The following is a 27,116-nucleotide window of genomic DNA, read 5'->3' as shown; positions in this document are numbered from 1 at the left end:
CCTGACTGCTATTGGTTTTCCTCCCCATATACTTGAGGACATCCCACAAGTATATTTCTAGAAATCAGTATGAAGACCAGGAAAATCATGATTACTGACACTTCCCCATTTGGATTAATATAAAGTCTTACAGATTAAGATAAAGCAGTAAAGAGTGTTTGTTATCCTAATACTAACCAGTGAGTTCAATGTATTTTAATAGTTTATAAATAAAAAATGCTTATTACTTCTAAGCTTGATTCTAAGAACTTTATGAATGTTATTTAATTTTTCAAAACAACTGTCAGGTTGGCATTATCCCTGAAAATGAGACTTTGTGAGATTCCATCACTTGCACAAGATGGCCCGCTAACAAGGCATTTGTATTTGCCCATCTGATTCCAAAGTCTGAGCTCTTTATCACTACCATGTACTAGGAAAATTAACAATTTATAGTCATTTCAGGCAGAAAGTTTGAATAGTATCTGCTAACAACATGAGTATATTTTTAAAGACTGGGGGACAGTGTGTATGAGTCGTGTAAAAAAATAAACAATAAAAAACTGGCCTAGTGATCTTAGACCATATGAACCATAATTCCTTTATCCATATCATGCAATTCTATACTGAAGACTAATTTTAAGACAGGACTCTATGTACATATTTAAATTCATCAGGGAACCTTAAAAATCTCTGCAATACCACAAATCACTTCGCTCTTGGTGACAAACCTATGAGAAGGCTGACATTTTCATAAAGAAACAGCTGGGTGTGTTTATAGCTTGAGTGTGATATGCCCCAGTTGCCCTCTGGGATTCTTATATTACCAGATGAAAAATGTGTACCTTTTTGACAATCAGGTACACAGAAAGCAATAAAAAGCCTTTTATATCCATTAATTCCTTCTTAATTTAATCTCCATGCCCAATCCATTTACAAAACGCTCCAGGCTATCCACTAGATACCTGTTTGCACACTGAAAAGAGTGAAACCAAATTCTCCTGGGTTTAACTACTACCCTTTTAATCAGAAACCTTAAGGCGGTGACAAAATAAGTATAATGTTGCAGTGTATCAATGGGGTTCAAATTTTAATAAGACAAGGAATGTCTAACATTCTGGTTTTTAATGGAATACTTATCTTATTTTGACATTCATCAAAGTTCCCATGAAGTTACCAAAATGACCATTGCTGCCTATCTTATAGTATTTTGTTGTTGTTGTTTATTGGAGATTTTGTTATTGTGAATGTATTTGGTGAAATTTAGTGAAAGGAAAACACTGCTTTACCATTCGGTGCTCAATTTCCTTGCTTTCAGCAATTGGCATTCAATCCAGTTGGGTTTTTGCTGCTCAATGCTCTGTATGACCTTTTGGGTCATTTGATTAGGGCTACTTGTCTGCTCTCCCAGGATGCTTTCCAAACACACAGAGATTAAACTGAGTTTCTCTTTACTCCATCTGTCAAGGGAGGCACCTGTTAAAAGTTCCACAGTGTTGCCATCCTCAAATATCCGACATATAATTACAATCAAGTTCCAGACAAGCAGGCTAGCTTTCTTCAAGTCAACAAAGTTTTTTGACATTTTTCTCTCAGACAGAAAAAAGAAGTATTTAATTGGGGGAGGCAAACATGCAATCACCGTAGGTAACTTGCTGATTACAATAGATACTGCCTGAGCAGCAAGCCTTGTGAAGCCTGGGGAAGAAAAGAAAGAAAAGGTATGATTAATATTAGCATTTGCGTTCCATCGCTGTGTTGTTTGGAGTGTGGTGTGGGGATGTCTAACTTTTGTGGAGGAAATTGTTGAGAAGAGCAAGTGCTTGACATGTTCTGACAGAACTCTACTAGGGTCCTTACAGTACTGCCTAAAATTTCCCAAATGTGAAACTTATTTTTTTCTCCCACAGATGAAGATTAGAAAATTTGGAATGATTATTTATATTTTTACCTGGGAAGACTGCAGGTTTAAACGGCCCAGATGTCCTCAACTAACAAATGCAAAGGCACTTTGTTGCTGGACATCTTTGTGGTCTTTACTTCCATAAGCTTTTCTCCTGTTTCCTTGGAAGCCATGTCAAAATCATTCCAGCTCTTGTCAATTCTTTTAGTTCCTAGCCCAAATGTCACCTCCTCAGCCTCACCTCACCATCGCATCTAAAGCAGTCACTTCACACCCTTCCTATCCCAGCCCAAGTCCCTCCCTATCATTAGACTCTATTTTATTGCTTTTATTATAGCACTTAGCATCACCTAATAATTATCTCCTTTATTTGTTCATTATCTGTCACCTTCCACTAAAATATAAGCTCCATGAAGCCACCTCTGTATCCCCAGCACTTAGTACCTCATGTATAACAGTTGTTCAATAAATATTTGTTGAATAAATGAGTCTATAAACTGTTTCGTGGTTATCTCTATTACTCTTCTTTGCTTCTTGTGACCCACGCTAGTTCCACTTCCTACTAATACTTCTTAAAGGTGGGTATTTGCTAAGACGTCCTTGGCCTGTTGACTGATAATTCTACATACTCTCCTTTGTTTGGTGTTATTTCTCTGAAGGATTTACTGATGTTCTCTTTCTCTGTCTAGACCAGAATTTCTCAACTTTGGCACTATCGACATTTTGGGCTGGATAATTCTATGTGGTGAGAAGCTACCCTGAGCACTGTTGGATGTTTTAGCAGAATCTCTGGCCTCCACCCACTAGATGCCAATAGCATCCTCCTCAGTTGTGGCATCCAAGCATTGCCACATGTGTCCTGAGGATTATTTTCTAGATGATTCCAGAATCTTCAGTCTTGGCCTTTCTCCAGGGTAGCAATCCTACAACTTCAGCTCCCTGTTCTTTTCCCCTAGTCATCATTCACTCAGTATAACTACAACCAAATTCATTGTTTGCCTCATAAACTGGCTTGACCTGCCTTTTAGGCTTCTGAATATCTCATCATTCTCACATGGAATACCTTCTCTCTTCAGGGTCACCCATATTCTTCAACTCTTATTTCAAAGTCCTCTCCTTCTATGAATTTATTTGAACATATTATCCATATGACTATTTTGGTAATTAGGTCCATAATGTGCCATGTTGAATCACCTTTTGTATTATCATCTATTATTGTTTATGTTATATTGTTATTTATGTCTTCATGGGTTGTCTTTACAAGTAGACTCAAGAATATGGAAAAAAAGTATCATTGCTTGTATACCCCACAAAGCCAGAGATTGTTTTAATCCACTATGTATATATGTATACATAAATGAATTTGAACCTTGAAACTAAGTGAGAAATCAAAAGAACATAGCTTTGAGTTCTTCAGTAAAACAATCTTTACTCTTTTTACTGAACAAAAATAATAAAACAATGTGAAAGATTTTTCAAAGTATTTGTGACATTTAAAGAAGTCACTCTGCTCTAGAAAAGTACAAAGATCTTGGAAAAACATGTCTAGACTAGTGACTTCTCAAAAATTCATGACAACTTAAGAATCACTAAAAAAATTAACTAGAGCAATCTTCATAAGTTTGTAAACTGCATCCAACATATATTTAAATGATTTCATAACACTGCTGTATTAAATGAAACAATAAATGTGAAAGCATCTAGTTTGGTAATTGATAAAAAAATAGTTCCCTTATAAATATTTTCTTTTTATTTAGATGAATATGTTTAGATGAGGCTTAAAATATAGATAAAACAAATTAAGCTGATAAAGCGTGAAAAAATGCAAGTCTTAGAATAAATACAATGCGGTATGTATATTTATGTCTTTATCATTTCTTCCTTTCCATGCATGTACTCCTGGATGTAATATGTTGTGGATTATTAAACATGCAAAAGGGAAATTTACAATGAATGAGGTAAAGACAAAATAATGTCTTAAAATCACTTAAAAATTTTTTATTAATGGTATGAAATGTCAATAATAATTTATTGAGTAGGGATAACATGATTTAATATGCTTTATTATTTTTAAACTCTGGTCTTAACACTTGGTGAAACAGTGTTTCAAAGGTCAGATTTTAAGTTCAGTTTGTTTCCATACATGGTTTTAATAGCTGTCTTAGGGGAAAAGCCACTAGGTAAATATACATAGATCCATGTGCAATGAGTGTGTCATTAACTGTGCTTGTGAAATCATGGCACTTTTCTTTTTGTTTATTTCAGCCACCACATAGGCAAAGGTTGTTGTTGAAATTTGACTAATAATTATTCACCATTCATGATGTCAATTAGTTATTCTTGTAAACAAATTGAAAAATATTTTGTTTTTGTATTTTTCAGAAAAACGTTCAAGAATCACTTAAACTCTTATTTGGAATATTTGAAATCATGTTAGAAAATATTTCTAAGTTCTTAAGTATGCAACTATGATAGTTTTATAGGTGGTATTGGTTTTTATAAAACTAACATTTCTGGTTTTTATAAAATAAAGTACCTGAATGACTTTCGATAGAACTCTGTGTATTTTTACCTTCAATTTCTTTCTCAACAATCTGCATGTGAATGTGCCATGAATACATTTCCCTTGTGGTATTACCTGTTTCCTCTCCAGAATCCAGTTTCAGATAAAGTAATTACTCCGCCAATTTTCCCATAAAACATTCTTCTTATTTAAAAAGTAATTTACTGCTAAGAAAATATATTCTCTAGTATATCTTTCATTTAATTATTGTCAAAGAAACAATACAATTAGTTCTTTGTGTATTTGATCTTTGAAATAAGGAGCAAGTACCTAGGCTGAGCTATATCAGAAACATCTGAACTTTCCATTCAACTCTTCAGTAAATCTCCTACACTGTATAATTTATTGTAATATTTATTTCTTTAAATCTTCAATGTTTTCTATGTAACAGTATTTACTGACAAAGAAATAAAGAAATGCATTTTAGTTTGTTACTTTAGTGTTTTCTATGTTCTGTCATTTTCACTGTGTCAGGAAGAATAAATGTTCCCTTAAGCTAGTGATTACTTGTCTTTTAATAAGTTAAAATCCTCAAAAAGAAAAAATACCTCGAACATTTATCATTGTTTTGACAACTTTTGCAAAGTACTTTATTACATACACTTGACTTAAAATGTTACTGGAAACAATTACAGAGGTTTGTCTTCATGTTTTAAATGTTTATTTTTGAAATCTTTTGCTAATCAAGATGACTTCAAACTATCTTTAGGTAATATCTCAAGTATCAATACTCACTTAGGAGGGATTCTTATTTTACAATAATGTATTGGAAGCCATATTTTAAATGATTTGCCCACACTTTTCCTTTCTTTCTCTCTTTCTCTCTTTTTCTCTTTCTTTCTTTCTCTTTCTCTCTCTCTTTCTCTCTCTCTCTCTCTTTCTTTCTTTCATTCTCTCTCTCTCTCTTTCTTTCTTTCTTTCCTTCTTTCCTCTCTCACTCCCTCCCTCCTTCTCTCCCTCCTTCCTTCCTTCTCTCTCTCTTTTTCTTTCTTTCTTTCTTTCTTTCTTTCTTTCTTTCTTTCTTTCTTTCTTTCTTTCTTTCTTTCTTTCTTTCTCTCTCTCTCTCTCTCTCTCTCTCTCTCTCTCTCTCTCTCTCTCTCTCTCTCTCTCTTCCCTCTCTCCCTCCCTCCCTCCCTCCCTCCCTTTCTTTTCTTTTCTTTCTACCTTTCTTTTGCCAAATCTGATCAGATTATTGTTGTTTTTCCTTATAATATGGCTGAGCAAGAGCTCCTGTTAAGAATAAAGTGTGAGCTTTTTCACTTTGTCCTGTTTGCTCTTCCTTGCCTTCCCAGCATATTTTAAACTGTAGTTGATTGTTGATTTACAGCAGTATGCTAAAGCCACTTGTGTTCTTTGTGAAGCTTAATTATGTAAAACTTAGATTCTAAAATACAAACACAACCTTAATTCATTACTGTATGCTAAAAGCTAATGAAAGAGTGAGGTTACCTTGCCCATTCCCTACCCAACAATATTGTCCCCAACACACAATTGGGCTCACAGACCAAAGGAGAAGACCAGTGACAATCTTTATATGAGGTTTCAAAAACTTTAATTTCTTTCTTCATACCCCAAAATTTGTCTTATACATCTCCTGAGGTCTTTGTACCCATCTGCAATTATACTAGTCTACTAGCACCAAGAGAAGATATCTTATTTACAGTTTATCTCTGGCCTCAACCCCAGTGCCTGGTAGGTAGTAGTAATTCACTTAGGAAATATCTATTGAATGAATAAATGACTTAATGTCTGGCATGTAAATATATTTCTTGTATACTATAGTGACAATGAAGGTTGACCACTGTCTAAAAGAGGGCAGAAATGAAAAATAATTGTATTCTCCTATTGTCATATCCACTTGGAATGCACAAAATGCTTTATAAAGTCACTCTTCTCCACTACCTTATTTTATGTATTTATGTGTTTTGGCACCCCATCATGGCTGCTTGAAGAAGTATTGTACTTCTACTCTTAAGCGATACTTTTATGAAGAATATTATTTAGTAAGGAAAACCATAAGAACTGATATCTACAAAGTAAGTGTTTTTTGAAATCAGAGGCTCTTTGAAATGTTATGGAAGAATTCCAAAATGCTTTTAGAAAGCAAAATTATTCCTGAATAGAACAACTTGAAAGCCACAGGCAAAATATCATATGACATGATATGTTAACTATAGCTCATGCTTTCTGAATTGCTCAAAATCTATGAAATATCCAAAATACCCAAAAGCTAGAATGAAGGAAAGATGGGAACATTCAGACAAGGAAGAACTTAAGTAATGAAAAGCTGACATTTTCCAATTTCAATTAAATGGCCTTACTAGATTCAAAGGCAGTTTAATGGGGCTTGGACAGAATGAAAGCATTACTACAAAAGGTCACCGATAGATAACTTATTTGAGTTTGTAATATAAGGTCACTGGATAAGAGCCACATTATTTAGGATCTTCACGGAGAAGAATGAAAGAAAGGCTAGTCCTGTCAGTTAACTTTAGTGGGTTCAGCTGGAGTATTTTACTGTTGACAATTTCCTTAGAGTTGGTGAAAAAATATTCTTCTTTAAAGGTGAATATAAAGGGAAAAGTTTTATTTTAAAAATACTTAAGAAGATTCATGACTACAGATAGATATATAATACACAAAGGAATCTTGTGAATTTACTGGAAAGTAGAACTACCTAGATAGGAAGAAATCATTTAAGAAGAAAAGACTTGATTAATAAAATAAATGAATAACATAGATAACTGATGGTTCTTAAATACACATGGTAGATGCACTGAATAAGAATAATGCACTGAATTCAGGACCACAGGTATTTGGGAAAAATACCTTGTCAGAAAAATATGTAGTTACTAAATAGGATGCTATTTTTTACCTAATAGCTCCACATGTAGGTGTCTTAACAAGAGAAAAAAAAGTAATAATTAATGGTTGCAGGGCAGGAAAATCAAAGAAAGAATAATTAAACTGAGTATCACAGCAATCTTCTTGAGAATGTGAATGTTAGATTACTCAATAGATTTAGAGGAAATTAGTCAAAATCATGTAATTTGTGAATACTAACATGAACACAAAATGTCACAGAAAATTCTCAATTTGTTGTTAAATAAAGAAAATGACCATTTGAGTCATTTTCACTTCTAGTTTCCTTGATCATGTGACTCACAGTAAAGAAAAGTATGGGTCCCAAATATACATGGTAAAAATAAGACTAAGGTAGTTTACAAATACTATCATTTTTAGAATTTTATTTAATCTCATATCCTAGAATATTGTTTCTTCAGGGATATGTTCTTACAAAAAACAAACAAACAAATATACCTTTGCTGGATTCTTTCTTTTTGGTTTCTTTTGAAATATAATTCCATTCTTTAGGAATGCTGTCACTCAAATGTTCAGGAACACTGTGCTTGTTTAGGTTTGTCTCACAGTTTCTCCCAGAGTTCATCACGGATATTACCTGCTGTACAATGTCCTTCACAGCATCGGTCAGTGCCAATCTCAAGCACTGGATGACATCTTGCTCAGACTCCATGCATGTTGACACTTTAAAATCAGACAGCAGGGGGATCAAATATATGGTGAATGAAGGAGAACTGATTCGGGGTGGTGAACACACAATGGGATTTATAGATGATGTAATACAGAATTGTACACCTGAAATCTATGTAATTTTACTAACAATTGTCACCCCAATAAATAAATAAAAAAAATCAGACAGCATATTACATTTAGTGGAATCTGGCAATATTTTGTGCCTTGTTCAATTGGGAATTCAGTGTCTCAATGATCTAGCTTAAAGCTAGAGGAAAGGAGAGCTGCTTTTAACCTAGAAATCATATAATTGATAAGTAGTTCATAAAGATTTGAAGAAAAAAAAAGCTTTTTCTTCTTGGTAATAAAGGGAATCAAAATTAAAATAATAGTGATTAACATTTACTGGTAGTTTGGAACATTACTGGTGGAAATATAAATTGTGTGACCTTCTTAGATGACAAGTTGGCAATAATATCAAAAGCTCTAACATTTTACTTACCTGTTAACTTATTCTTTCTCTAGGGCTTTATCCTAAAAAATTAATTATGGTTATATAAAGATTATAAAGAAAAATTGGAAATAATCTAAATGTCTGGTAATTGGTGATTTGTTTAATTAGCAAAAGTGAATCCATCTATACGATACAACCGTACATGGTTTAGCATAAAAATAAAAGCAGGTTAGAAAGAATATGACATGCTATTTTTACTTAAAAATGCATATCTGCATACACCTATAAAAGAATTAAAAATATACTCTACGATGTCAATGGTGATTTTCCTCTTCCTTTACTTCTTCTTTTACTTTTTCTTCTTCCCTTCCCTCCCTGTCTCCCTCTACTCCGGCAGTTCTTCATTCTTTCTGATTATATATATTACCACCATTAATACATATTATTTGTGTGATAAATGTAATACAAATTTTAAAAATATAGCTGGAAATTCCTGCGACCATTACTTGAATCAATACAGAAAAACACCTATGAGCTTTTTTCAACCTTTGATTTTGAGGTGATATTTCTCAAATTACTCAAACCATTATTAAAATGACCATGGTGAAGAGGATCTTGGAAATATCAAATATAGAGTTTAATTTTTTAACATGGTACAATCATCGGGTAAGTTGTATTTGTGGGCATGGTGAAAAACATAGCTATCTTTTTAATGATGTTTCAAGGCTTTAATTCACTGAAAGGCATAAAGAAGCTTTCTTCCTGTATCAATAAATAATATTCATTTTGGTTCAACTCTTTGGAGTCATGGATTAAATCATCTCGGGTATCTGAAAATTCTAGAAAGCCAAAATTCCCCTATTTCCTTTTGTTAAAAAGGTATACTTATTCATTTAAAAACAAAATCAAGGTTTAAAGATGATAGGGAAAATAGTAGATCTATCTCAAAGAATTATTTAAAATTTATATGAATTAATTTGTATATAATAATTGGCACATAATAGGCACTATGTGTATTTGCTATTATTATTATCTAAGATAAGAGTTTTCTGTAAGAATTACACGGTTACAGTGTAGGGCTGCCCAGTATTCTCTTGATACAGGATTCTGAAACTTCTTGAGCACTAGATACCATAGAGCGGATTAAGCAATAGCCACAGACATGCATGGTAGGGTCAAGATACAGATAAAGAAAGAAAAGGAGAAATGAGAAAAGAGAGACGAGAGAAAAGGGAGTAAGTGTCAAGAACTTCTCACTTCTGACTCTGCATATAAAGAGACTGGAAATTACCATTCTGTCCTAACAACAAATAAAAAGCTGAACAGATGGAAAAAAATAACCTTTCTTGGATCTTTAAGAGAAGTGAAGACCCAAGGCAAACTGGAGATACAAACAGGGAAATACAGGGAGTCACAGCTTTGTGGAACAGACTCACAAGCAGAAATTACCACAGGTAACAGTGCCAAGGTAGAAAAATCTGAACTGTAATTGGTGAATTGCTGGAGGCTGAGTGCACACAAGTCTGAGAGTTAAAATTCTGGAAAGACCCTGTTATGAGGGGACTGACAACTTTTGTGAGTTTTACCTCCAGGAACTCGACTAGCTTCCTACAGTATATATCAGAGAATGAACCACTAGTGCTTCCAGCAAGGAGAGGGGGAAAGAAACATTTTGAAATAGGCCAGAGCACTCTGTTTTCTTAAGGTCTGCCCTCAGAAGAAACTATTAAAACAGAGCCTAACCCACTGGCTTATCAGAGCCTAACTGACCTGGGTAAAGGGACATATCAAACTCAAGTCCATTCTAGCCATTTTCTCCTACCTAATGGGGTAGAATAAAACTGAGAAACATTTGTGAAGTACACCATCCAGAGGCATAGGCTCACTAAAAAACCGAGACCTAATGACAGGACTATAGATAGACTCCCCTCCCCCACAGCTCTCCACCACATTACTAAAAGCAGTTCCTTTTAACCAGTAGATGATGTCCAGCTTTCAAGAAAAAAGTTGTAAGACATACTAAAAGACAAATAACACAATTTGAAAAGACAGAGCAAGCATCAGAAACAGACATAGGAAAGATGTTAGAATTATAAGACCAGGAATTTAAAACAGCTATGATTAATATACTAAATGCTCTAATGGATAAAATAGACAGCATGTAAGAACAAATTGGCAACATAAGCAGAGAGAGAGAGAAGGCCAAACAAAGAGCTAAAATGAAATAATAGAGATCAAAAGCATTGCAACAAAAATGAAGAAAGCCTTTCATGGGCTTATTAGTAAATTGGACATAACTCTGAAAAGAATCTCTGAACTTGAGCATATCTCAATAGAACTTCCAAAACTGAAAAACAAAGAGAACAAAGACAACAAACAAACAAACAAACAAAGAACAGAATATCTAAGAACTGGAGGACAACTACAAAAGGTATAACATACATGTAATGGGAATACAGGAGAAGACAGACAGAAAGAAACAGAAGAAATACTTAACAGTGACTAACAATTTTCTCCAAATTAATGTCAAACACAAACCATAGATCCAGGAAGCACAGAGCATACCAAGAATAAATACTTTTTTAGAAAGACTGTACCTAACCATATTGTATTCAAATTATAGAAAATCAAAAATTAAAAAACAGGTTGTGAAAGAAGCCTTACAGAAACAGACACTTTTCCTTTAGAAGAACAAAGATAAGAATTGCATCTGACTTCTCAGCAACCATGCTAGAAAAAGAGAATGAAGTGAAATATTTAAAGTGTTGAGAGAAAAAAAAATCCTAGAATTCTATACCCTGCAAAACATTGCTTCAAAAGTAAAGGAGAAATAAAGACTTTCTCAGACAAAAATTGAGGAAATTTGTTGCCAATAGACTTGCCTTGTAAGAAATGTTAAAAGAAGTTATTCAAAGAGAAAATAATATAGGTTAGAAACTCAGATCTGCATAAAGTAAGGAAGAGCACTGAAGAAGCAATAAATAAAGGTAAAATAAAAAGTCTTATTTTTCTTATTTGTAATTGATCTAAGAGATAAGTTTCTTCAAAATAATATCAACATTGTATTCACTTAGGTATATACCTTAAATATACTCATATATGCACACATACATACTTATGAATATTTATATATAAGTGAAATGAACTATAGCAATTAAACAAAGAATGGGAGGAAAGAATTAGGATTATTTAGCTATTATAAGGTATTCACACAACCTATGAAGTGTTATAGTGTTCTTTGAAAGTGCACTTGGATTAGTTTCAAGCTCTCTGTATATATGTTGCAAACTCTAGAGTAATCACTTAAACAAGTAAAAAAAGAAAGAAGTATAACTGATATGCTAAGAAAAGAGAGAAAATAGAATCACATAAAATGCTCCATTTAAACCAACAAAGGCAGAAAAAGATTGGAAGCCAAAAACAGGAACAAAGAACAAGGGCAACAAATAGAAAACCATAACAAATGTGGTAGATATTAATCCACTATATAAATAATCACTTTGAGCATCAATGGACTAAAAGCACAAATTAAAAGAAAGAGATTAGGGCAGCTGGTTAGCTCAGTTGGTTAGAGCGCGATTCTCGTAACACCAGGTTGCCGGTTTGATCCCCGCATGGGCCAGTGTGAGCTGCGCCCTCCACAACTAGATTGTAACAACTACTTGACTTGGAGCTGATGGGTCCTGGAAAAACACACTTAAAATATAAATAAAAGTTTAAAAATAAACAAATAAACAAATAAATAAATAAATACCTTAAAAAAAAAAAGACAGAGATTGATCAATGTGGACCAAAAATCAATTTGAACAGACAATGTGTCTACAAGCAAACCCACTTTAAATATAAAGACACATATAAATTACAAATAAATTGATGGAAAAAGATATTTCATGCTAATACAAATCAAAAGAAAGCAGAAGTAGCTATATTAATTTCAGATAAACAGTCTTGAAAGCAAGGAAGGTTATTAGGGATAAAGAAAGGTATTACATAAAGATAAATGGGGCCATTTTTTCAAGAAGACATAACAATTCTTAACATGTATGTACCTAACAACAGTGTCAAACTATGTGAGGCAAAAACTGATAGAACAGTAAGGAAAAATAGATGAATCTACAACCATAGTTGGAGACTTTAGCACTCCTCTATTAGACAAAGATCCAGCAAGTAGAAAATCAGTAAGGACATAGTTGAACTCAACAACACCAGCAATCAACTGGATATAATTGACATCTATAAATAACCTCACCTAACAAGAGCAGAATACATATTCTTCTCAAGCTTACATTGAACATTCACTAAGATAGACCACATTCTGGGCCATAAAACACACCTCAATTAGGAAAGAAAGGAAATCACGCAATGTCTGCTCTGACCACAAAGGAAGTATACTAGAAATCAATAACAGAAAGATAACTGGAAAATCCCAAAATGTGGTTACTGAACAACACACTTTTAGACAGATAACAAATGGGTAAAAGTAGAAATCTCTAGGGAAATTTAAAAATATTTTGAACTAAATGAAAATGAAAACACAACTCATTAATATTTGTGGGATGCAGCAAAGGAATTCCTCAGAGGGAAATTTATAGCATTTCATGCAAATACTAGAAAAGAAGAAAGATCTAAAATCTAAACAATCTAAGCTGCCACCTTAGGAAACTAGAAAAAATAAGAAATTAAATCCAAACTAAGCAGAAGATAAAAATAGTAAGAATTAGAGCAAAAATCAATGAAACTTAAAAGAAGAAATCAATAGAAAAAAAATCAATGAAACTAAAAGCTGATTCTTTGAAAAGATCAATAAAATCAATAAGCTTCTAGTCAGGCTAACTGAGAAAAAAGAGAGTATACAATCTACTAATATCAGAAATGAAACAGGGAACATCACTACATATCCATGGACATTAAAAGGATAACAAAGGAATACTATAAACAACTCTATGTCCCCAAATTAAATATCCCAGATGAAATGGACCAATTCCTAAAAAGGAACAATCTGTCAAAACTCACACAAGAAGAAATAGTCTGTATAGGCCTATATCTAGTAAAGAAAGTGAATCAGTAATTAATGACCTTCTAAAACAGAAAATACCTGGCCCTGATGGGTTCACTGGTGAATTCTACCAAACATTTAAAGAATAAATTATACCATTTCTTTTCAGTCTCTTTCAGAATATAGAAAGAGATGGACTATTTCCTAATTCATTCTGATGTCAGCATTACTTGAATACCAAAACCAGACAAAGATATTACGAGAAAAGAAAACTACAGCTTAATATGATTCATCAACATAGATGCAAAATTCAAAACAAAACATTAGAAAATTGAATCTAAAATTATATAAAAAGTATTATACATCATAACAAAGTGGGATTTTTTCAAAGGTATTCAAGGCTGGTTCAACATTAGAAAATCTACAAGTAACACAACTATTAGTGAAAACAAAATCTGTAAAGGATGAAAACAAAATCTACATATGCAACAACATAACATTCATAACCTCGAGCATCCATCCAATCAAAAATTACAAGACATACAAAAAACAAAAAATTGTTATCTATAAACAGAGGAAAAATCAATAATAGAAACATACTCCAAAATGACAGATGATGAAATGAGCAAACAAGGATTTAAAACAGACTTCAGACACATGTACAAGGATTTAAAAATGAGACAAATATACAAAATATAAAAAGGAACTAAATGGAATTGATGCAAGTTAAAAATACCTGGAATAAAAATTCAAGGAAGGATAAACATTACAGAAGAAAAGATCACTGAACTCGAAGATACAATAGAAAGTATCCAAACCAAAGCACAAAAAAGAAAGGCTAAGAACAGAAAGCAGAGCAGGATCCAAGAAGGTGGAGTAGATAAACTCTGTGCTTGCCTCCTCCCATGACCACGTTAAAATTACAACTAAATTACAGAACAACCGACCTGGAGAACCATCTGAAGTCTAACTGAACAGAAGTTTTATAACTAAGTATGTAAAGGAGAATCCACATCAAGACTGGTAGGAAGGGCAGAGATGCAGAATGGGTGGCCCCACACTCGCATGTGGCAGTTGAGAATCAGGAGGGATATCTTGGTCTCAGAGATCCCCTCCCAGGAGGAGTAAGGGACCCCCAAGCCCTAAGTACTAGGGCTAGGAAGATCGCCCCCCACAACACCTGTGTGTGTTCCTGGAGCACCCAGTGCAGGTGACCAGGGAGACTGTGTCATTGGGTCCCACAATGTACCTACTACATAAGGCTTCCTGGCCAAGATTTGGAGAGGTAACAGATCTACCTAATACACGGAAACAAACACAGAGAGGCAGACAAAATTGGGAAACAAAGAAATACATCCCAAATTAAAGAACAGGAGAAAACTCCAGAAAAAGAACTAAACAAAATGGAGACAAGCACCTACCAGATACAGAGTTCAAAATAATGATTATAAGGATGCTCAAGGAACTTAGTGAGAATTTCAGCAAAAAGACAGGAAACACAAAAATGGAGACAGAAACATGAAAAAGAATCAGTCAGAAATGAAGAATACAATAACGAAAATGAGGAATGTACTAGAAGGAATCACCTGCAGACTAGATGAAGCAGGGGAATAAATCAGTGATTTAGAAGACAAAATAGCAGAAAACACCTAATTGGAACAGCAAAAAGAAAAAAAGCATTTTAAAAAAGAGGATAGTTTAAAAGACCTTAGGGACAACATCAAGGGTACCAACATAGGGGTACCAGAAGGAGAAGAGAGAAAACAAGGGATTGAGAAGCTATTTGAAAAAATAATGAATGAAAACTTTACTAATCTGGCAAAGGAAATAAACATACAAGACCAGGAAGAGCAGAAAGTCCCAAAGAACATGAACCCAAACAGGCCCACACCAAGACACATTATAATTAAAGTGTCAATAGTTGAAGACAGAGAGAGAATCCTTAAGCAGCAAGAGAAAGACAACTTGTTACTTAAAAGAAAGCTCCCATAAGATTGTCAGCTGATTTCTCAACAGAAACTTTGCAGGCCAGCAAGGAGTGGCAGGAAATATTGAAAGTGATGAAAAACCAGGGCCTAAAACCAAAACTACTCTACCCAGAAAAGCTATCATTTAAAATTGAAGGAGAGATAAGGAGCTTCCTAGAAAAGAAAAAGCCAAAGGAATGCATTACCACCAAGCCAACATTACAAGAAATGTTAAAAGGATTTCTTTAAGCAGAAGAAAATAAAACAAATGAAGATCAAAAATTATGAATAAAATGGCAATAACTATGTTATTGCCTATCAATAATCACTTTAAATGTAAATGTATTAAATGACCCAATCAAAAGACATAGGGTAGCTAAATGGATAAGAAAACAAGATCCCATGCATATGCTGCCTACAAGAGCCCAGCTCAGGTGGAAAGGCACACATAGACTGAAAGTAAAGGGATAGAAAAAGATATTTCATGCAAATGGAAATAAGGAAAAAGCTGGGCTAGCAATACTTACATTGGACAAAATAGACTTTAAAACAAAGACTATAATAAGAGACAGAAAGACATTACATAATGAATGATAAAGGGATCAATCTAACAAGAGGACATAACCCTAGTAAACATCTATGCACCCAACATAGGAGCACCTAAATATATAAAACAAATATTGACTGACATAAAGGCAGAGATCGACAGTAACACAATCATCAATATCCCAGGACACCACTGAGCAGATCTTCCAGACAGAAAATTAACAAGGAAACAGAAAAAATGTAATACCAAAAAATACTGAGTTAATCCAAAAGAAGGCCAAAATGGAGAGAAAAGGAACAGTTTAGATAGGACAAATAAAAAACAAATAACAATAGAGACATATAGTTCCAAGTATTAGAGTAGAGAATCCACAATTAGATGCATACATTTGATTAATTGGTCATTTGATTTCTGACAAAAACACTGAAATAATTCAACTGGTATAAAATAGTGATTTCTCAAAATGGTGCTGGAAAAATTATACATTTGTATCAAAAAAATAAATTTCAAATATAAAGGAAAAGTACTTTTGTCATGCAATCTAAAACTAAAATAACACCTCACCCATACTATACAAAAAAATCAAGTTGAAATTATTATACATACACCAACTATGTATGGTGTCAGATGGTACTAGATTTATTGGGGTGATCATTTCATTAGTTATATGAATATCTAGTCACTATGTTGTATATGTGAAACTAATATAATACTAAATGTCAACTGTAATTGAAAAATAAAAGTTATTTTTTAAAAAAGAAATGCCCACATGAGGTCCCCAAGTTAGTTACTTTTTGTATTTCTATCTTTTGTAATCATTTTTGAAATGAATAATTTTAGTCTAGTTTTTCTCCACTGGGTTATGTTCATTTTAAAGAGTTATGTGTTGGATTTCTAATTATAGAATCAGATTGTATATTTCATTATTAAATCCATATGCTCATAAAGCAAATGTGTCAAAATATTCCATCTAATAGAAAAAATAAAGAGAAATAACATAGGCTATGTGTCAAAAGATCTGGTTTCTTGTTCTGATTCTGCAACTTAATTATTAGACAATCTTTAGCAATTCTCTTAATACCCTGAGCTTGGTTTACTCAGCAATAAGATCAGGATACGGGCTACTTCATTCTTGCCTTTCTACCATAAAATGATAAGAATGTGGTGCTTTATGGATAGGTATACTGAAATCAGTGAGTGTTTCAGGAGGTGGAAAATATACCAGTTTTTAAATAATGCACTCCAATTTGCCTGGGTAAGTTAATTATATTTACTAAAGCATAGCTCTATTAGTGGTAAAATGTAAATATTGTGGGACTATGATTATGTGTCTCTGTTGTATTTCCTTTAAACCTGCTATATTTTCAAGTTAAAGAGAAGTCATAGTAAAAGGGTTATTTTTGTTATGAATTAGTATATCGTACTATCTTATTAGGGTTTGAAGATAATCATAATTGATAATACAAGAAAAGAAAAACACTTGCAAAGACTTAAATAGGAGAGAGAAAAAACAAATGTACTACTGCAAGGTCTCAGATTTCAGAGAATATTCAAGACCCAAAGAATATTTGTTAATGTTTATAGAGAAACAACTTGTACAAAGGCCAAGGACCAATTAGAAATTCTGCCTCTTTGAGCCTCCCCACACAACTTGGGCTCTATGAATAGGCATAATACCTGTCTCAAGAGGCTTCTAAGACCTTACCATTTGCTCAATGTGTAGAGGAAGAGAAGACTAAGTAGGAGCAAATAGCAGATTGCTTTCTCATGTCCGTACCTAAAGTCCACTGATATCTTCTGGGCCATTTTCAGTACAGTCTTGTGCTGAGTGTTAAAATGGTTAAAAAACTTAAGCGTTGAAGGGTAAATAATGGTTGAAGCATGTGAGTCATCAATTCTTTATAATCTTTCAAGAGATAATCAATCTGGCTCTTCACCAGAAACAACTATGAACAGCAGGGGGTGAAGGGGCTTTCAAAATTGTTTTTCTTTCAGTTCAATAAAGTCCACCTCAGAAATAACCCAGTCTTAGACTTCCATTAAGGACAGTGATGCACAAAAAAAAGGCACATGGAAATTCCCTTAATGGATATACCACCCATCTCTCCCCTCCCCCCACAAAAATGGAGAATAGAGACTACAGGTTGTGGGGAGGAAGAAACTTTCTTCCACCCTCAAGGTTCTTTCAGCTGGTCTAATAATCTAATAAATATGAGACAGGTTAGCAAGAGAAAATGATCAAATACAGTTATATACATATGCATGAGAACTCCACACACATGAGAGTCGGGGATCCCCACATTCATGAGAGGTTCAGGGACAGAAAGGGGGAAATGAGGTATATATGACATTCTGAGCTAAGGATGAGATAAGCCACCTGGGGGCTTCAGGAAGTAATTGCAGGGAGAGCACAAGTTCAGCAATTAGAAGTTTGCACTGCCATATAGGTAGGTCAGGAAAAGTTATTTCTGGTGATAACTTTTATCATGGGTCTGGCCCCTAATTTAAATTCTTTTAGATAGTGGGGGTGGGGAGGGGCAGATGTTTCTCTTGAGCCCACAGGGCCTCAGTTGCTTTTAGCTCAAAATAATCCTCATATCACAGAGGCATATTTTGGGGTGACTCGTTCTGAAGCCCTACAAGGTGTTGGGCAAAAATGCTACCAATACTGCTTTATTTTCATGAACAATGTTGGGAATCATCTCATAAATTTAAGTGAAAGTGCCCACCAAGATCAGAAAGATCACCCTTCCTTTTCAGGTGAAATAAATCTCAAATACATTTTTAATAAAAGAAAAAAAGAAATAACCCAGTCTTGTTATCTGAAAAACTGTCCCTCCTTTGGTTAAAAAGGAAAACAGTGAGTGAATGCATAAAAACGAGGAGATAAATCTTTAAAAGGAGATAATTATTACATAATCTTTAAGTGAATGATTCCGATTTTTGAAATCATTACATAGTTATCTATTGCTATTTTGCAGGGATAATGACCAACAGAAGATGTACTATCATGACTTTAAAATAGCAAAAACCATATTCAAGTAATATCTAGAGGCTAGTCAAAGAATGAAGCCAGAATTATGAGCCAATTAGATTTTTTTATATGGATCCTAGGAAATATTTTATGAAAATCTCAGCTCCAAACAGTGTATGAGAAAGCGTATAGGTTGACAGCCCAATGTAAATGATGTAAATGGTTAATGGACAAACAGGACAACCACTGTCTAAACTCTGGTGATTTTCCCCCAGATACTAAGTATGGAGATTTAAAGGCAGAACATTAAGGATAAAACAATGTGAAATCTTTATATCTGGCCCTGAAGGTGGGGCAATCCATGAACATTTCCTGTTCAGATATGTAACTTGCTCTCTCTTTAACATTTGCTCTAGATGTAGGCAGAAGAACAAAACAAAAGGGGAAACATATTGTCCCCCAAAAGAATGATAGTATGCCTTGTAGAGAGAAACACCATGGTCATCATAATTAATGTCTTTTGCATTTGAAGAAAATTGACCAGTAGTTTTGTCCATCAGTTCATTGAATAAATGCACCCAAGAATTGAAAAATATTTTTTCACATCTTAGTAATGTCTTATATATCCAACAGCAAAACATAATCGCTGGTAAATATTAAAGTAAATTTTTATGAAAGAACACTTCATCATCATCATCATCATCATCGTCATAATAGAAAATTGGCATTACATAATTTCCCCCTCAACCTCCCTGTCACCTTGTCCCAAGTATACTAAATTTTGATAGGAACTAATAGCTAATGACTCCTAAAAGAAGTGTTTATACTGAAAAAAAAAAAAGTAAGATAAATTTTTACAAATAACAGATGCAGGAAAACTGATATTAAAACTTTTTAAAGACCTTTAAAAATACATTCAGGTATCTTTTAAATGCTTCTTGTACAAATAGTAAATTTCTCATACCTGGCATGTTATATAAAAAGTTCCATAATTGTTCTTCTTCCATGTAGCTCACAAAAACGTTTCCAAAGGTTTGTGGAGAAAAATTGCAATAGTATAATACTTTAAAGATGGCTTCTGTCAAGCTGGATATTTGGTTCAGATTATTTTCTGTATCAGAACCTTGTTCTTGAAAGGTGCATTCTTAAAAAGAATAAACATGATTTAGTAAGATAGGTATCAGTGAATATGATTAAATTCTTATCCCTTACCCTGGCATAATGTTGTAGAAATGTGTTTGATTAATATTTACATAGTAAGAGAAATGCCACATTCTTTCAGATCAATGGCCCATCTAACCCAATATTGTTTCTGAGCTACTCATGGATATATGTGGAAAAAAAATTGTGAGAAGAACCACAATGACATCACTTCAAAGGGCACCTGCTAGTTTCTCTTTATGTCAGAATTCTTTGTTCTCTTAAAGAAAGTTTTTTTATTCCTTTGCTCATTTATAATACACATTCATTGTAGAAATTATTTAAAAAATCCAACTAAGAAAACAAAATTGTACCAAATCCTACCAATAAGTGATATTCACTAACTATATCTGGCCCAGTATTTTATGCATATCATATACAAACATACATAAATGAATACATGTATGTATAACCTGAACGTCAAATAGAATTATTCTATACATATCCATTTGTTATCTAAAATCTATTTAAAGCTAGTTGAATCTTTGCATCTCTCTATGGGATTTGTGTTCTGAATTTATTACATGGATCATCCATTATTATGTTCTGAAACTCAGAACATAAATTTCATGGAAAATTCACATTTACAGTGTTATCAGAATTATGTTACCAAGTCTACAAATAAATTTATACACGTTTTTCAAGCTTATAGACTCTATCATTTCAAAATTAAGAGGTTTATCAATTGGTTTCTCAATAAAACTATTGTAGGAATTCCCACAAAGATAGAGCCATTTTAATTGCCCTTTTTAGCCCTTCTCTGGCTCCCTTATGACTTCCTCAAAGATCAGTAATCGGAAATTCCTATACTGTTGTATTTATAGGCTGGACTGAAAAAGTGAAATAACAATTTCTATTTTGTTTGGACAATTAGCATGATGTCTAGTATCATAATATGTAAAAACATTTATTGAATTAAACATAATAAAATGACTCATGTCTATTATATTTTAAATATCTGGAATAAATACAATCTAGATTGTTGGAATGAGTACATTTCTTCTTCTTGATCATTTAGAAGTTCGTCACTTTATGTTTCCTCTTGATAATTTAATTTCTATGATTTGATTTCCACAATCAAAACTCAATGTTATCTGCAAACTAACAACTAACACCATAGACTTTATGTAGAGGAAACTTATTGTTTTATTATTTTTGCCTTCCTAATAGCCATTCTCTCTCTTTTAAAACAAGTTTTCCTTTAGCAAGCTTTCCCTGCCTCCACCACCACCATCTTCCCCCAGCCCCAGTGTATGTGTACACATACACACACACACACACACACACGCACACACACATACACACACAAACACATTCTGTTTATTTGGTTGCATGAAGCTGACTCCATCACCTGGGGTGGGCATATGACCAAGGCCTGGCCAATCAGAGAATAATACCCCCTATAACCCTTTTCATCAGTGATTAATTCAGGCATACACAGGTAACTAATGAGAATATTCCTCAGGATTTTTGCTGGAACTATTGGCAAGTGGTGATCTCTTTCTATTGGGGTTGCTAAGCTAGTAAAAAAATAGTCTGAAAGTCACTGATGGCTGTGTTGGGGAGAATTTGACTGAAAACAAACCCCATATAGTAAGAAGCAGAACCAAGAGATGGAGGAGAACATTCCTGAGGAGATAACAATGTTTGAGAATCTGGATCCAGCAATGCCTATATACAGAGGGTGCCAAAAATATGTATACACATTTTAAGAAAGGAAAAAAAAAAGTTTTATTAACATTGTAATACTCAATATATACTGATAACACAAGATGAATACATGTCATGTGTATACAGTTTTTTGGCACTTCCGGTATTTATGCTGGCAGAGCTGATAAATTTCCTTTTTTTGGTTAAACCAAGCTTATTTAGGTTTCTGTCCCTAGAGAGCTGGAGTCCTGACATTTTCATCAAGCATAAAAGGTTAAATGACAGAGTGCAGGCATTCATAATTTCAACTCTCTATCAATATAGTCTCTGCAGTTTTGTTGTTTCCTCCATCCAATTCATCTTGCATAAAACTATCAATTATCTTTCATGTCATTCCCCCCGTCCCTCAACTTTGTTAGAAATTCTTTAGCCTGACAATCAAGAGTTTCCACAATTTTTCCCAAATTATATTCCAATCTCTAAGTGTCCGTTTCCCCCACATTGGTTTCCTTTCTTTCCTTATGAATGTTCTCTCCCATCTCCTTTGGTTTGTGTATGCCATTTCACTAGTCTAGAATGGTCTCCTCCAATAAAAATCCCCATGATTTAATCAGTCAGTTTCTGTGTCAGCAGTTATTATACTAGATGTTGAACTCCATGCCTTCCAGGGATTCTCTGCCTGTGTACATGTGCATATTTGTGTGGGGGGAGTGTGGGGAGAGAAGGGTGATGGAAATGTAAACAATCATTACAGCAATATAAGGATCAGTAGAGTGACCATACACCTTTCTTTGTCTGGGGCAGACCTGGTTTTGGTGTAATTATTAGTAGCATCCTCTTTCACTCTTAAATGTGTCCCACTTTGGATGACAAATTATTCGATCATTTTTAGTCTGAGTGCTTTAAGTATAAGGCACTTACAAATACAAAAGATGACGCTTTAAATTTTATCGGGGGAAGCAGAGAAGATCATGTCTTAGCAAAGTCTTCAAGGAGGAGGAGAAGTTTATCAGCATGACAAGGGTGAGGTCAGGGAGGTAATTTCCAGGAAGACAGAAGAGTCGGTATGATAGTGAGACATTGGTTAGCTGCTGGTAGGGTGCTGTGGCTGAGGTGTGAAGGAGGTAGGAGATGAAGCTAGACTATCAACAAAGTGTGAATCATCTAAGGCCCTATGAATCATGTGATGACCATGCAGATGGAGAAAGAGGGATAGATATGAGGAATAGTTATAATAAAAATAACTATTAGTAGTAGTCATTATAGTAGTATTATTGTTACCATATAAATGTGTCAAGCTACTTCAGTGCGATATTATTTTTTATTTTTCTCTCTCTATTCTCCTTTGCCACGGAATAGTCTATTTCTGTTTACTTGCCTTGGGGATTTTTGCTATTTGAAAAGCCCAAATAGACTGAAGTCAGTTGTTATCCTAGACTTAAAAGAAAAGCTAAATTTGTTGAATATTAATTTGAACTACATGAAATAGCCAATATTGTAGGCCAGAAAAGGTAACATATTGGCAGTGCCATATGATACTCAAGTGGAATCCTGTGTGTCCTGGTGGACAGACCAGGGAGAGGGTACAGAGGGCACAGGGAGAGGAGATGCACTGGGACAGCAGACAAGCTCCGGGGAAGCACGCGCCTGGGGAAGCACCTGCACCTCGCTCGCCAGCAGTGCTCAGGGTGAGGCCTGTCTGGGCGAGGGAAGCTGCATCCCTAGCACTGGTTCTCAGTCTCATCAAAGATTTCAGGCCACATCTGATGGCTGCTTGTTACCTCAGTCCTTTCCCTTCTCCTCATGGAGGTCTAGCTCCCTCCCTTTACTTTCCCTCTGCTTCTGGACAAGACATTTATTTCATAAAAAGTCCTCCAGGTTTGTCTTTATGGGCATCATCGGCAGTCTTTAGAGGAATAAAAATCAGTGAGCTTTAGCTCTGCCAAAAGTATCCATTGTTCAAACAGTCGTCATCCACTTAGCCTGATCTCCATCAATCAATCATTTTATCCAAGAGGTACTGCCCCATCAGATCAACATCTGGCCCGGGCCTGGACTCTCATTGTCCTCCCTTTAATGGGAGTCACGCTCCTGTTTCTCCCCACTCCTCATTCTAAGGAAGGAGGAAGGACTCTTCTCAGTGGTGAGTTTGGGAGCGGTGGGGACTGGGCCTGGGTGGCTTGGCGTTGCGGGCCCATTTGACTGCAGTGGGCTGCATTCTGGCTGGCTTTCCCCTCTATTAAGTCTATTAGGGAAGGCTCTACCACTGCAAAGGAGTCCTGTGGCTTTCAACTCTGTTGGTAGCTTAGGGATTAATGAGGGGGGATCCAGGACGGTTAAAGGGTTGGAGGGATGAGCTTAATACTGGAAAGCAGCATTGGTAAGCGACATATTTAAAGCCATATTCTCTGACCCAGGTTTTACCAATAATAAAGCTGCTCTTTTGAATTCCATCTGCCTTCTCCTTTATCTATCAAATGGTTTATACATCAGATAAACAAATATAAAATTTGGAAACAGATTGTCTTTTCAATAACATTGAAGGGCCCTTTTCTCTGCAGTCATTATTTTAAACTCCTTTTGAGAACTGAACTTGTTAGTGCTTGAAAGGAAGGGCAGTGTCAGGCGAGGAGCCCGACTCCCCACCCACCAGGAAGCTGGGTTGATTGTTACCCAACATTTACACATACATGGTATACTAGCACTTTGCTTTCCAAGACTGCTTAATTTTTACTTCCTACAAGACTGTTGTTAATGACAAGCTCCTGCTGAGTCACTAAAGTGGATTTGGCAGCAGTGTCGTGGAAGCGTGTGCCATGAGCTTAGGGATGCTGAATTAAACAGGCACTAACGAGCATCCCTAACCAAAGGGAAGAGACAGAAAGACTCACTTTACACATAGGTATGAGACAGAAAGTGCAAGAACACAAAGTGTAGCACAGAAAACAAGGACTCAAAACCTAAAACACTGGACCAATAAATTAATACCCAAGAAAAGGGGGGTGGAGCATCGTGAAAATCACTTTAGGGAGGCACTAAATTTTAATGTCACAGCCTAGTCTGCTATGAAAACAACAAAAATAAAATTGAAACCTGACCTGAAAATTAGTTTTGAAAATATTGCCGTTTTATAAAAGGCTAACAACAGATATAAAAACCTGTCATTTATTTATGTTTTCAATTAAATATGCCTCAATCATTATGTTCTTTCCCTTAAACCATTCTTATTTCAGCAAACTGTGGAATTTTAAAAAGGAATTCTCACATAATGGGCCTTACATATATGAAGACCAAATAAAAAAGAAAATCATTCTTTTCAGGGATCCTGTTCCCCAAGATTTTTTTCTGGGAATTATTTTCTTGCTTTATGTTCTAAAATCCTTGTATACATATTCAAGTTCAGCACTTATACTGTATTCTATGCTATTTTCCTCAGTATCTAAATAAAAACTAAAAATCAGATTTCTCTTTTAAATACCCACACCGCCAAATTCAGGGCTATGATTATGGTGAGATGGGAGACAGGTATTTATTGAATATCTACAATGGTCCAAGTACTAAGCCAAGTGTTTCACATACGTTTTCCTATTTATCTTGACTCACAAAAACTCTGTGAGGTGAATGTGATCTCCATTTTTTGTAAACAAATGATAAAAACCGTCTTTTGAAAAATTTTCATCCATTCTTTTTTCTTTTCTAAAGTTTTATTAAATTTATTGGTGTGACATTGGTTAGTAAAATTAAATAGGTTTCAAGTGTACAATTCTATAATACATCATCTATATATTGCATCGTGTGCCCACCACCCAGGGTCAGTTCTCCTTCCATCACCATATATTTGACCCCTTTTAGGATCATCTACCACTCCCCTCCCCCCCTTACCCTCTGGTAACCACTAAACTGTTGTCTATGTCTATGAGTTTTTGTTTGTTTGTCTTGTTCATTTGTTGCCTTCAGTTTTATATCCCACATATGAGTGAAGTCATATGGTTCTCAGTTTCTTCTGTGTGACTTATTTGGCTTAGCCTGATAATCTCAAGATCCATCCATGTTGTCACAAGTGGCAGTATTTCATCTTTTCTTATTGCCAAGTAATATTCCGTTGTGTATATATACCACATCTTCTTTATCTAATCATCTATTGAAGGACACTTTGGTTGTTTCCATGTCTTGGCCACCATGAATAATGCTGCAATGAACATAAAGGTACACATATTTTTATGAATCCATGTTTTCAGATTTTTTGGGTAGATACCCAGAAAAGGTATTGCTGGGTCATATGGTAATTCTATTCTTAAGTTTTTGAGGAACCTCCATACTGTTTTCCATAGTGGCTGTACCAATTTACATTCCCTTCAGCAGTGTATGAGGGTTCCTTTTTCTCCACAAGCTCTCTAACACTTGTTATCGCTTTTCTTATTGATAATGGCCATTCTAACAGGTATGAGATGGCACCTCATTGTGGTTTTGATTTGCATTTCCCTAATAGCTAGTGAAGTTGCACATTTTTTCATATATTTGATGGCTGTTTGTCTTCTTGGAAGAAGAGTCTGTCCAGGTCCTCTGCCCATTTTCTAATTGAACTGTTTGTGTTATTTTGTTGTTGAGTTGTATGAGTTCTTATATATTTTGGATATTAGACCCTTATTGGAGGTGTTGTTTGCAAATGTCTTCTCCCATTCGGTTAGTTGCCTCTTTGTTTTGCTGATGGTTTCTTTTGCTGTGCAGAAGCTGTTTAGTTTGATGTAGTCCATCCATTTATTTTTGCTTTTACATCTCTTGCCTTTGAGGTCAAATTTATAAAATCCTCTCTGAGCCCATGGTTCATAAGTTTAATACCTATGCTTTCTTCTATGCAATTTATTGTTTCAGGTCTTATGTTTAGGTCTTTGATCCATTTTGAGTTATCTTTGGTATATGGTGACAGATAGCAGTCTGGTTTCATTCTTTTGCATGTGGTTTTCCAATTTTCCCAGCACCATTTATTGAAGAGACTTTCTTTTTCTCCATTGTATATTTTTGGCTCGCTGTTGAAAATTATCTGCCCATATATGTGTCAGTTTATTTCTGGGTTCTCAATTCTATTCCATTGGTCTGTGTGTCTGAAACAATCTTAAAGAGGCTGCCATAATAACTAAAGTAGAAAAGTAGTCTATGAATTATCAAGAAAATAACTATATTCAATAGAAATTTAAATAATAGGAATTAATTAGAACTTGATTCCAATTCCTTGAAAACTAACAATCTGCATGTTGCATGCACAGAATTCTGTATGTTTAAAAATTATTTTGTATTATTTACAGATTTATAAATGCAGATAGCAAACCTTTTCGAAACAGTTTTGGCGTA

General features: G+C 34.5%; 1 protein-coding gene across 1 annotated transcript in view; it reads right to left on the bottom strand.

Annotated features, from left to right (window-relative positions):
* Nucleotides 1-27,116, bottom strand: part of KIAA0825 — a 360,830-nt gene that overhangs the window by 189,908 nt on the left and 143,806 nt on the right. The window contains exons 16-18 of the mRNA XM_081054478.1: nucleotides 19,882-20,061; nucleotides 7,767-7,991; nucleotides 1,269-1,677 (exon numbers count right to left, since the gene is read on the bottom strand). Coding sequence (XP_080910604.1) covers nucleotides 1,269-1,677; nucleotides 7,767-7,991; nucleotides 19,882-20,061 — 814 coding nt within the window. The remainder of the gene's footprint in view (nucleotides 1-1,268; nucleotides 1,678-7,766; nucleotides 7,992-19,881; nucleotides 20,062-27,116) is intronic.

Source organism: Rhinolophus hipposideros, assembly GCF_964194185.1.
Source record: "Rhinolophus hipposideros genome assembly, chromosome: 7".
In the NCBI taxonomy this organism is placed as follows: Eukaryota; Metazoa; Chordata; class Mammalia; order Chiroptera; family Rhinolophidae; genus Rhinolophus; species Rhinolophus hipposideros.
The sequence above is the reverse complement of the archived record's forward strand: the minus strand, read 5'-3'. Positions and strand labels throughout refer to the sequence as shown.